General features: G+C 41.2%; 1 protein-coding gene across 1 annotated transcript in view; it reads right to left on the bottom strand.

The window, feature by feature from the left end:
- Positions 1-3,394: 3,394 nt before the first annotated feature.
- The window catches only part of pparda (peroxisome proliferator-activated receptor delta a), a 23,544-nt gene continuing 13,348 nt past the window's right edge, over positions 3,395-13,590 (bottom strand). Inside the window, exons 4-8 of the mRNA XM_056447660.1 lie at positions 12,496-12,634; positions 11,156-11,358; positions 10,364-10,570; positions 7,215-7,458; positions 3,395-5,573 (exon numbers count right to left, since the gene is read on the bottom strand). Coding sequence (XP_056303635.1) covers positions 5,326-5,573; positions 7,215-7,458; positions 10,364-10,570; positions 11,156-11,358; positions 12,496-12,634 — 1,041 coding nt within the window. The 3' untranslated portion in view covers positions 3,395-5,325. The remainder of the gene's footprint in view (positions 5,574-7,214; positions 7,459-10,363; positions 10,571-11,155; positions 11,359-12,495; positions 12,635-13,590) is intronic.

Below are 13,590 nucleotides of genomic sequence, written 5' to 3'. Positions count from 1 at the left end.
ATTCTCAAAACATTTAGATTATTCCCCCAAGGCTCTCAAAACACCCAGATTATTCCCCCAAGACTCTCAAAACACCCAGATTATTCCCCCAAGACTCTCAAAACACCCAGATTATTCCCCAAGACTCTCAAAACACACAGATTTCGCTTAAGACTCTCAAAACATTCATATTATTCCCCAAGACTCTCAAAACACCCAGATTATTCCCCAAGACTCTCAAAACACCCAGATTATTCCCCAAGACTCTCAAAACACCCTGATTATTCCCCAAGACTCTCAAAACACCCAGATTATTCCCCAAGACTCTCAAAACACCCAGATTATTCCCCCAAGATTCTCAAAACATTCAGATTATTCCCCAAGACTCTCAAAACACCCAGATTATTCCCCAAGACTCTCAAAATACCCAGATTATTCCCCCAAGATTCTCAAAACATTCAGATTATTCCCCAAGACTCTCAAAACACCCAGATTAATCCCCAAGACTCTCAAAACATTCAGATTATTCCCCAAGACTCTCAAACACCCAGATTATTCCCCAAGACTCTCAAAACACCCAGATTATTCCCCAAGACTCTCAAAACACCCAGATTATTCCCCAAGACTCTCAAACACCCAGATTATTCCCCAAGACTCTCAAAACACCCTGATTTCCCTTAAGACTCTCAAAATACCCAGATTATTCCCCAAACTCTCAAAACACCCGGATTATTCCCCAAGACTCTCAAAACACCCAGATTATTCCCCAAGACTCTCAAAACACCCAGATTATTCCCCAAGACTCTCAAAATACCCAGATTATTCCCCCAAGATTCTCAAAACACCCAGATTATTCCCCAAGACTCTCAAACACCCAGATTATTCCCCAAGACTCTCAAAATACCCAGATTATTCCCCAAGACTCTCAAACACCCAGATTATTCCCCAAGACTCTCAAAATACCCAGATTATTCCCCCAAGATTCTCAAAACACCCAGATTATTCCCCAAGACTCTCAAACACCCAGATTATTCCCCAAGACTCTCAAAACACCCAGATTATTTCCCAAGACTCTCAAACACCCAGATTATTCCCCAAGACTCTCAAACACCCAGATTATTCCCCAAGACTCTCAAACACCCAGATTATTCCCCAAGACTCTCAAAACACCCTGATTATTCCCCAAGACTCTCAAAACACCCTGATTATTCCCCAAGACTCTCAAAACATTCAGATTATTCCCCAAGACTCTCAAAACACCCATATTATTCCCCAAGATTCTCAAAATACCCAGATTATTCCCCAAGATTCTCAAAATACCCAGATTATTCCCCCAAGATTCTCAAAACACCCAGATTATCCCCCAAGATTCTCAAAACATTTAGATTATTCCCCCAAGGCTCTCAAAACACCCAGATTATTCCCCCAAGACTCTCAAAACACCCAGATTATTCCCCCAAGACTCTCAAAACACCCAGATTATTCCCCAAGACTCTCAAACACACAGATTTCGCTTAAGACTCTCAAAACATTCATATTATTCCCCAAGACTCTCAAAACACCCAGATTATTCCCCAAGACTCTCAAAACACCCAGATTATTCCCCAAGACTCTCAAAACACCCTGATTATTCCCCAAGACTCTCAAACACCCAGATTATTCCCCAAGACTCTCAAAACACCCAGATTATTCCCCCAAGATTCTCAAAACATTCAGATTATTCCCCAAGACTCTCAAAACACCCAGATTATTCCCCAAGACTCTCAAAATACCCAGATTATTCCCCCAAGATTCTCAAAACATTCAGATTATTCCCCAAGACTCTCAAAACACCCAGATTAATCCCCAAGACTCTCAAAACATTCAGATTATTCCCCAAGACTCTCAAACACCCAGATTATTCCCCAAGACTCTCAAAACACCCAGATTATTCCCCAAGACTCTCAAAACACCCAGATTATTCCCCAAGACTCTCAAACACCCAGATTATTCCCCAAGACTCTCAAAACACCCTGATTTCCCTTAAGACTCTCAAAATACCCAGATTATTCTCCAAAACTCTCAAAACACCCGGATTATTCCCCAAGACTCTCAAAACACCCAGATTATTCCCCAAGACTCTCAAAACACCCAGATTATTCCCCAAGACTCTCAAAATACCCAGATTATTCCCCCAAGATTCTCAAAACACCCAGATTATTCCCCAAGACTCTCAAACACCCAGATTATTCCCCAAGACTCTCAAAATACCCAGATTATTCCCCAAGACTCTCAAAATACCCAGATTATTCCCCAAGACTCTCAAAACACCCAGATTATTCCCCAAGACTCTCAAACACCTAGATTATTCCCCAAGACTCTCAAAACATTCAGATTATTCCCAGAGACTCTCAAAACACCCAGATTAATCCCCAAGACTCTCAAAACACCCAGATTATTCCCCAAGACTCTCAAAACACCCTGATTTCCCTTAAGACTCTCAAAATACCCAGATTATTCCCCAAGACTCTCAAAACACCCAGATTATTCCCCAAGACTCTCAAAACACCCAGATTATTCCCCAAGACTCTCAAACACCTAGATTATTCCCCAAGACTCTCAAAACATTCAGATTATTCCCCAAGACTCTCAAAACACCCAGATTATTCCCCAAGACTCTCAAAACACCCAGATTATTCCCCAAGACTCTCAAACACCCAGATTATTCCCTAAGACTCTCAAAACACCCAGATTATTCCCCAAGACTCTCAAAACACCCAGATTATTCCCCAAGACTCTCAAAACACCCAGATTATTCCCCAAGACTCTCAAACAAACCAGATTATTCCCCAAAACGGAGTAGGATAATCTTTTTAATATCTTATTAAAGAAATGTACATAAACTCAGCTGTAAACCCTGTTAATAGTGAGTAAACTCTGCACATGAGCTTCATCAGTCTGCATGCTGTGATGTAGTTTTTTTCTCAGATGATGATCAGATATAAATGTGTGTGTGAGGGTCTTTGCATCATTAATGTTGGTCTGCAGATATAAATGTGTGTGTGAGGGTCTTTGCATCATTAATGTTGGTCTGCAGATATAAATGTGTGTGTGAGGGTCTTTGTGTCATTAATGTTGGTCTGCAGATATAAATGTGTGTGTGAGGGTCTTTGTGTCATTAATGTTGGTCTGCAGCTCTCCATGTTTCCAGCTGTCCATTGTTGCAGATGTGAAATGTTGTTGTGCTGATTGTAAAAGGCCTCAGTCCTCCATCAGTCCATCATCACAGATGAAAATGTTTCATGTGATATAGCTCAAATCGATAAGAGTAACTTGCCTAAAATCCCACACCCCTCTAAAACCAGCTCTTACCTGAAAAATAAGCCCAGTGTGAGATGTTAATTTACAAAAACAAAATCAAAAACCAATCAGCGTGTGAAGTTTGACCCTGTAGTTTTATTTAGCTGCTCTTCTGATGTTTTACAAAAGCGTTCGGTCGTTCAGATGGAAGAATCATTCACATTTCCAGGAAACAGGAAGACATGGACACAACACACAGATTCGGTATGTCATGTAGACAGGAAGCAGTTAGCAGCACTCACAGGAAATGACCTCACACCGAGGCCTAACGTGGAAAGGTCAAAGGTGACATACGTGAACATGGCTTTACATAATGATATGCACGACCGCAGCCTCTGATTCAGAAAACTAACTAATAAAACTGTTATTAAATAATATTCATATAAACTCTGGAGTCAGATATTCAATCAGCGATCTGAACTCGGATATAAATGCGATCACAGTATCATTTCACAGAAATAAAAATAATTATAATATGAAAAGTTTGAGGTTCGCGAGTTGTAATAATGTTGTTCAGGTGTGAAAAACAAGCTTAAAACAGTTACGACTAGCATAACATTTGCTTTACGGATAGTTTTTTAATCAGAATTTAAATGTTTATATGTTAAAAGCGCAACTGATTGTTTTTCGATTTATAAAAAAAACGTCAACAGATATTTTTGGTGAAACTTCTCAGTTTCAAGTGTAATTTTGCAATAAAACGCATCTAAATATAACGCTGCATTCTCAGAGTCACCACAAGGGGTGCTAGCAGACATTCGCGCAATTTAACAAAACGAAAACAGTTTGAAGAAGGTTAGTTAAAGTTAGTTTAAACTGTCGACATGTAGATACTAGTTCTTTGGAAAACACATCTTGCTTAATAATAGTTATTTTAAAATAAGCTACGACAATGTTTGTTCCCATGAAACGTAGTTGTGTAGTGTTTTTGGCAGCACAACAAAAAGACGCGCTAGTAAAGCTCAACGACTAGCTTGTGAACCGACTCAAAACAAAGAGAGAAAATAATAATGATTTCACTACTAGCAGCAACCTTTGGTACTTCAATTGGCGAGATAGCATGTCACGTTATCATGTGCAGGCGCTGTTTCTTATTGATAATTATAATTTTGTCACAGGATTTGCAATTTTTTTTTTTAATACTTGCTGATGGCATTTTCGTCCCCATTACGAATTGGTCAAAGGAATGCAGTGGTTAAAACAAAATTTCACTGACGTCTCTTTGACCTGCACAAACTCTCTCTATTGCAGAAAACTGGCTCTCTTTTTAGAGTTCAGTTCGAAATCCTTGGTTTGCGTAGAAAACGTTCTAACGTTTTCAAACTATGTTTGCTAAATATTTTATTTTCTAAATCTGAGGTGAACTATCTGCTTCCGCTTTCAGTATAACCATAAATGTCACCTAAAATGCTATTCAAAACTGCATTAGTAGCATTTAACACTGAATAAAGCACATAATCAGCACCTGAGGTGATCATAGTCACTGTAGTTCATGTTGTTGTTTGGCCACGACACCTCAAAAATAGAAAATATTTCTAAAATAAAAATTTCGCACATCGAATGTTTAGAACATTTTAGTAGATTCCTTCTAACATAGACTCCTTTCAACATGGAAAAGATCGTTTTTAATCGTGTGTCGCAGCGTTGCGTGTAGTTCGGACACTGACTTTACACCAAACGTAAATTTAAGTACTATAATTATATAGAAGCGAATTTGCATCACAGCGCAAATCATACAAAATGTGCAATGCATCTGTTATTCGCCTCAACCGCAATAACAAAAATTCAACGCGAAAGAGTTGAAAAAAATCCCGCGAGAAATCTATATCAATCGCGCGATTTTAACTTTGCGTTTGGTGTGAACCAGTTTCACTGATGACCTGCACAAACTCACCACTCCACTGCAGAATACTCGGTCTCTTTTTAAGAGTTCAGTTCGAAATCCTCATTTTGCGTAGAAATAATCGTTTCTCTGGATGGTATATCCACGGTTGATTGGACAGGCAGTCAGTACATGTCCCTGTAGATCTCCTGCAGTAGCGGATGCAGCGAGGTCTCGGACTCCGTCTTCTTTATCTTCTGCACCAGCTGAGCGTTCTCCGTCACTAGCTGCCGCAGGTCCGCCAGCTTCTGCAGCAGTCTGGGGAAGATGAAGCGTCCGTCGGGATGATTGAGCTGCAGGTGCTGATTCAGGGACTGGAGGATGCCGTCCTGGATCTTCTCCACCTGATGGACATTCATAAGGCCTGGACGATCTACACGCAAATGTGCAAAATTAGCATTTTGTCGCAGTACTTTTACGAATCACTAGAGGGCGCAATGTAGACATGGGTGATACATTTTATCGCAGTAGTTTTACGGATCACTAGGGGGCGCAATGTAGACATAGGTGATCAATTTTGTCGCAGTAATTTTACAGATCACTAGGGGGCACAATTTTGACACGCATGCTAAATTTTGAGGCAAGGATGATAAATTTTGTCGCAGTAGTTGTACGGATCACTAGGGGGTGCATTTTAGGAACGAGTAATGCATTTTTTGTAGTAATCACTAGGGGGCGCAATGTAGACATGGGTGATAAATATTATCGCAGTAGTTCTATGGATCACTAGGGGTGCAATCTAGGCATGGGTGAGGCATTTTGTCTCAGTACTTTTATAGATCACTAGGGGGCGCAATCTAGGTATGGGTGATGCATTTTGTCTCAGTACTTTTATAGATCACTAGGGGGCGTAATCTAGGTATGCGTGATGCATTTTGTCGGGGTATTTTCATGGATCACTAGGGGGTGCAATTTTGGCATGCATGATTAATTTTGTCCGTGTATTGTTATGAACCACTAGGGGGCGCAATCTAGACATTGGTGATACATTTTGTGGCAGTACTTTTATGAATCCCTAGGGGGGCGTAATCTAGGCATGAGAGCCGACGTACAAAAGCCGACTGATTTAAAAGTGCTCGTCCAGTGCCTGCGTTTCTACACCAGTAGGGGGCAGTATCTGTTTTCTCATTCAACAAAAGGAAACCAAACTTCCGACACACATGCAAAGCGTAAACAAAACAGCATTCAGTTCCATTATCACAGTAACTGTCCTTCACCACAGAGGAATTTGATCTTGCAAATATGTCCGATAATCAAATAATCAATATATTATGCAAATATTTAAGAAATATTACGACTGAGCGTAGCCTTGGTGCATCCAGGCCATTATATATAAGACCCAGAAGTCCTAAAATACCTAATACATAAAACACGGATGGCTGTAAAAACTCATCAATAGCTAGGTTGCACTGTCTTTTAATTGGCGATGGCGAGGAAATAGTTAAGAATACAGATGCAGCATGAATAAAGTAGATATTACATCCAATGAACCAGAAGCTGTGACCGTTTATTTGATTCGTTTTCATATCGTGATGCAGTTCCTAGAGAAACAGAATATTAAATGAGAAATCGGTAGGCGTGGCTTGTTTAGCTGATTGGATGTTGGGGTAACGGGTTTGGGGAGAGTTATTACAATCTAACAGACACAAACTGACAGTGGGAGGGGCGTGGTTAAGTATGTTAGCCACGCCCAATGCCTCATACTGACTGAATTTGAGAATTTAACTCAAAACAAACAGGAACAAGGGCAAACCTTTTTTTTTTCTTAATGACATGCACAAATTAATTGTTCACCACAAAACTAGGAATGTAACATAAAATCAACATGGTTAGCTTTGATTTCAGATGTACTTTAACTGCTTTTGATGTACAAAATACAAGAAAAAATAAGAAAAAAGTAACCATCTCCTCTAAAGATACTTTAGTTTTTACTGTGGATACCTATGATTTATCATAATTTATATCGCTATAGCAATAAATAGCACTAGATGTATATATCGGAGATCGCTCTCACCTCCACACAGGATGATTGCCGCGACGAACAGAGCGAGGTCACTGTCGTCCAGCTCCAGTGCGTTAAACTTGACCGCGAACTCAAACTTGGGCTCCATGATCTCGCTGAAGGGTTTGCGCAGACTGCGGAGGAACTCTCTCGTCACGAATCCCCGTCCGTTCGCAACCAGCAGCCCGTCTTTATTCATGAGTGACGGCAGCATAGCGAAGATGGCCTCGTGGACGCCGTATTTCAGCAGCGTCACCTGCAGGAGCAGAAGTGGTTACGTATCGAGACAACAAAATAGTTTGTAAAAGTACTGTTGAGTTATTACTTCATGAGTGATCTCCTTATAAATGTGATCTACTTCTGCTTTATGCACTGCATTAAACACAACCCTTTACTCAAGAGTTGTTTGTTTTGTAAAACAACAAAATGCAATTGTTACGGCCCAAAACTCAAAACTGGCTCGAATAACAACAACAACCAAGGTTTGAGCCGAACATATGAAAGACACAGACAACTGAATTAATAAATTGATGTTCCGTCAATACTTTTTAATTCACATAAATGATATGTTTAAAAGAAACAAAACATTAACAAAAAAATCAAGTAGACAGGTGGGGCAGCTAAGGAAACAGGTCTCTGACTATACTGTTTTTAAATGGACAGATCTTACCTACAACTCCCGTAAGAGGAATAAAAAACAGGTGAGTCTTCCGGGCCACTGCTTACCTTCACTAAACTAAATAAATACCAAAACGTGACTATGAAAAATAATCCACTACCTGCTTTGAACACAAAGTATCAAAATAAACAAACTAGTAACACATTAAGAATACTAAATAATCAAAAGGTCAACAATAACAGAATTCTAAAGAGAGCGGCATGTAGATGGATCGCCTGGCATGCGGAGCACCGCCAGCCAGACCGCCTGAGCGCAAGCCACCACCGAACTGTGGGAGAGCGAGAGAGAGACTGAACCGCCATTGCTGTCAGCCTTATATACTGGGAATCCCCCGTGACATCACGGGCGTCATCCAATCCTAGACAAGCCGGGTAGGAAAAACTCCTCCTATAACTCAAGCGCAACGAGCACAAACCCGCAACAAATAAATAAATTAATTAAATAAAACACAGACCCACATAACAGCAATATTGCATTGCCATAAAGCATGCATTTTACACGTATTAAATTGAAAGCCAATTAATTTGAATGATTTCGCAAGCGATTTCATGTAAATTTGTGCTTCTGTGAAACACTGAATTGAAAATTTAATGCAAGAATGATTTTATGACTTATTTGTGCATTTTACTTGCTACTATTAAATTAACCACAAAAGAATAGATTTATCTAGAAGTCCGATGGCTCCACCCTAAAGGATTGATAGACAGCCCCACCCTAAATTACTGATAGCTCCACCCTAAAGGACTGATAGCTCCACCCTAAAAGACTGACAGCTCCCATTATGACTGCTAGTCTTGCCCTAAATGATCGAAAGCCCCGCCCTAAATGACCGAAAGCCCCGCCCTAAATGACCGAAAGCCCTGCCCTAAATGACTGACAGATTTTGAGACTTATTTGTGCTTTTTTACAAGTTACTTTTAAATTAACCACAAAAGAAAATTTGAAGTTTTGTCTCATTATTGTTTATGATTTGTTTTGTACAACTGATTTGCTGCAAATCTCAAAAAATCTTCTTAAAGTTGCCATGAAATGGAAGTTAATCTTGTCCTTTTTTCCTCAATCCTAAAAAATGAAGGGCAGAGCATGATTTTGACCTTTGGGAACCGATTGGATTGTTGAAAGATGGGCGTGGCTAACCTTAAAGGATTTATAGCTCCACCCTAAATGAATGACAGCCCCACCTTAAAGGACTGATAGCTCCGCCCTAAATGCACAAAAAGCCCCACCCTAAAGGACTGACAGCTCTGCCCTAAATGACTGACAGCCTCACCCTAAAGGATTGATAGCTCCACCCTAAATGACTGACAGCCCCACCCTAAAGGACTGATAGCTCCACCCTAAAGGACTGATAACTCCGCCCTAAATGATAGACAGCCTCACCCTAAAGGACTGATAGCTCCACCCTAAAGGACTGATAACTCCGCCCTAAATGATAGACAGCCTCACCCTAAAGGATTGTTAGCTCCACCCTAAATGACTGATAGCTCCACCCGAAAGGACTGATAGCTCTGCCCTAAATGACTGAGCAGTGGTAGGGAACCTATGGCTCTCGAGTCACATGTGGCTCTTTGACCAAAATATGTGGCTCTCCAGCCGTTTAAAAAACTACAACCATCACTAAAAATCAGTTTCCTATCGAAAATACAATTAAAAACCCTGCTTTAAACTGCAATTTTATACAGCACAATGAATAAAACTCAGTTAACAATAAAAGCTCCACCCTAAATGACTGATAGCTCCGCCCTAAATGACTGATAGCTCCGCCCTAAATGACTGATAGCTCTGCCCTAAATGACTGATAGGTCTGCCCTAAATGACTGATAGCTCTGCCCTAAATGACTGATAGCTCCACCCTAAATGACTGATAGCTCTGCCCTAAATGACTGATAGCTCCGCCCTAAATGACTGATAGCTCCACCCTAAATGACTGAAAGCTCCACCCTAAATGACTGATAGCTCCGCCCTAAATGACTGATAGCTCCGCCCTAAATGACTGATAGCTCCGCCCTAAATGACTGATAGCTCTGCCCTAAATGACTGATAGCTCCACCCTAAATGACTGATAGCTCCGCCCTAAATGACTGATAGCTCTGCACTAAATGACTGATAGCTCCACCCTAAATGACGGATAGCGCCGCCCTAAAGGACTGACAGCTCTGCCCTAAATTACTGATAGCCCCACCCTAAAGGACTGATAGCCCCACCCTAAATGACGGATAGCGCCGCCCTAAATGACGGATAGCGCCGCCCTAAAGGACTGACAGCTCTGCCCTAAATGACTGATAGCCCCCCAATATGGCTGCTAGTCCCACCCTAAATAACTGATAGCTCCGCGCTCAAGGACTGACAGCCTGCAATATGACTGCTAGTCCCGCCCTAAATGACCAACAGCCCCACCCTAAATGACTGATAGCTCCGCCCTAAAGGCATTCCATGTTACCAAAAGTAAAGAAAATTGGTTTTGAGGGGGAGGGATAGTCACCTGGTCGTTGAGGAAGAGGTCGATGAAGCCCGGGATGCTCTTGGAGAACTCGGTCAGCTCTCGTACGGTCTCCACGGTCGTGCACTGACAGCGGTAAAACACGTGAACTCCGATCTCCTTATTGGGCGGAGCTCCATGGATCACCTGATTCCAGACCAGCCCGTTTTCCGCCTGCACCAGAGAGTCCATGTCGTGGATCACAAACGGCTGAGAAAAACACAGAAGGGTTAAAGGGTTAAACTAAAATAAGTACACATCTCTAATCATAATAGTGTTAATAACTCATTTCTAATAACTGATGTCTTTTTTCTTTACCATGATGACAGCACATAATATAAGACTAGATATTCTTCAAGACACTAGTATTCAGCTTACAGTGACATTTGAAGAAGATTTATTCTGACTTCACTGTGTATATATATTTATATATATATATATATATATATATATATATATATATATGCATGTGTGTTGTGTGTATATTTATTATGCAAGTAATCATTGAGTATGACTCATTTAATTATTAGAAAATAATGCACACCTGAGGTGGTGATGTGGTGGAGTGTGCATTATTGTCTAATAATTAATTAGTCAGGTGTGTGTCCTCCTCAAGCGTCTCCTGTGTGTTCTGATGGGATTTGTGACTGTTGGAGCTGTGAAATAATCATTCAGCGGAGTGATATGGAGCTGTAATGCACTCGAAACCTGCCGGAACTACTTTAGCAGTGTGTTTATCTACATTATAGCGCTACATTATTGATGTTTCTGTTAGTGGTTTCTGTAGTGAGTTACCGCGCTGGCGCTGGTCTTGCCAGTCAGGATGTTTCTGGCCTTCTTCTTGGTCATGTTCAGGTTCTTCAGGTAGGCGTTGTTGACCCGTTTGGCCATAGTCTTCAGATCTGACTCGCTGGAGCTCTGAGAGCCCTTTTCTCCAGCTAGCAGACCCGCGACAAGCTTACGCTTCTCCGCCTCTGGCATCCGGCCGTAGCGGATTGCTAAAAACACACCGCCATATATAAATAACAGCTTACATTTTTAAATGAGCTTTTTGTTCAGAACTATTTGTAAATTAGCTGCAAATTTGAAAAGGAGATGAAAGACTGTAATTAAGAATAAAAAAGAGAAAAGTTGACAGCAGCAATTACATTGTTCAACCAATAGGTGGCGACAACCAGCCATCAAAAACACGCCACTGAATAATTCTTCAAAAATTATACATCTGGTAATGAAACCGTTTTTATGAGTGAGTTATGGAACCAACAGATGAAAATGAGACAAAAAAAATATGATGTGTTATACAAGATTAACATGTTAGATTTATACATTTAGCATTATCAGCAACAGTAGCAAACCTTTTTCGCAATGTTGAATATTCAGCTCCTATGCCACAGCCATGTCACCCTGCAGCCCAAGAGCGGTTACTCACTGAAGCTAATCAGGGCTGAGCCTGGTCAGTATCTGGACCACATAGGAACACTAGGTTGCTGTTGGCAGTGGTGTTAGTGAGGCCAGAAGCGGGAGTCCTAATGCCCCAGTATAGTGAAGGAGACACTATACTGTCAGTGAGCGCCGGCTTTCAGATGAGATGTTAAACCGAGGACTCTCTGTGGTCACTAACATTCCCATGGCACTTCTCGTAAAGAGTAGGGGTGTAACCCTGGTGTCTTGACCTTTACCTATCATGGCCCCCCAATCCACTCTTTTGCAGTCTCTTCACTACATGGTGAGCGCATTGGCGCCATTGTCCTGTGGCTGCAGTCACATCATCCCAGTGGATGCTGCACACTTGTAGTGATGTGTAGAGACCCCATCTTCTTCCCCCCCACCCTATTCATGATTGTGAAGTGCTTTGGGTGCATGGCCATACACGATACATGCGCTAAATAAATTGATTACTTTGATTGGCCAAAACAGCTTTAATCCAATGCTGAGTTCACACCAAGCGTGAAGCACCGTGTCACTTGCTCTAGTTTACTCACAGGATGTTTATCACCTAACACAAATTTTCCACACACACAAACATTAGCATCATGCGTGACTTGCATTTATTGTATATTTTTGATTTTATTTCAGTGTTTTTTGGCCGCTAGTTTTAGTTTCGTGAAATAGTAAGTGTGTGTGGCGTCGCTCACCGTCATGAGACATCCCGAGCATCAGGCACTTCTGAAAGCGGCAGAACTGGCATTTATTGCGACTCTTCTTCTGGATCTTACAGCTGCGCTCGCATCTCTCGTACTCCAGCTTCATACGAATGGTCCTGCGGAAAAATCCCTGACACCAACAGCAGACACACAGAGCCGATACGTTTATATTGAAGTCAAATATCCCTGTTTACAGTCATACCTTGCATATTATACCTTAAGCGATCAAGGTGGACGTTCTGTTCAGGCTTATGTTTATACAGACTACTGGTAAAAGAGCTTTTCATGTTGGAAGTCTGATTATTGATCCATGACACTATTCATTAGCAAACTTTATGATCATATTCTGTATCTATCCTTGAAGAGGTTATTGATTAGCTTGTGATTGTATTCACTGATCTGTATATTTTAGATCACACTCTGTTATCTATAATGTTATGGATCCAACACTTGCTTTGTTAAAGGGTCAGCAAACACCAAAACACATTTGTTTGAGCTGTTGACAGTCATATATGTGTCCCACGCTGCTAAAAACACTATTAGGACACATATATAGGTGAATATTGGTTGTTTTTGCGCTATTTTGAGCAAATTCGTTCTTCTGCTTTGAAGCTAATTTTGAAGCTGCGTCACGGTGCTTAGATACTTGTGTGTATTCCAGCATTGAGAGTCTCAACCTGTGAGTACATCGTGACGTCTCTGAGTGTGCAGCATTCATTCATGAGAAAGACTTGGTTCAAACCAATCAGAGCGCTTTGTGAAGTTTCACAAACTAATTTCGAGAGAAGCACGTGATATGATTGACTACAGCTGATCCTCATTGCTAATTATTAGCTAGCCTATCAGATCATTCTAAAACTACTATAAATATCCTGCCTAAACTTTACTCCTTATCTTCGTTTTTGGAACCCCCCCCCCCCCCCCCAATCCTTCCCTTCTCCCTCCTCCTCTTTCATGATCGGGCAACACGGTGGCTCAATGGTTAGCACTGCTGCCTCGCAGTAAGAAGGCCACAGGTTCAAGTTCTAATTGAGCCAGTCGGCACTCCTTGCGTGGAGCTTGCATGTTCTCTGTGTGTTTGCGTGG

This window comes from Danio aesculapii, chromosome 22 (genome assembly GCF_903798145.1).
Source record: "Danio aesculapii chromosome 22, fDanAes4.1, whole genome shotgun sequence".
NCBI lineage: Eukaryota > Metazoa > Chordata > Actinopteri > Cypriniformes > Danionidae > Danio > Danio aesculapii.
The sequence above is the reverse complement of the archived record's forward strand: the minus strand, read 5'-3'. Positions and strand labels throughout refer to the sequence as shown.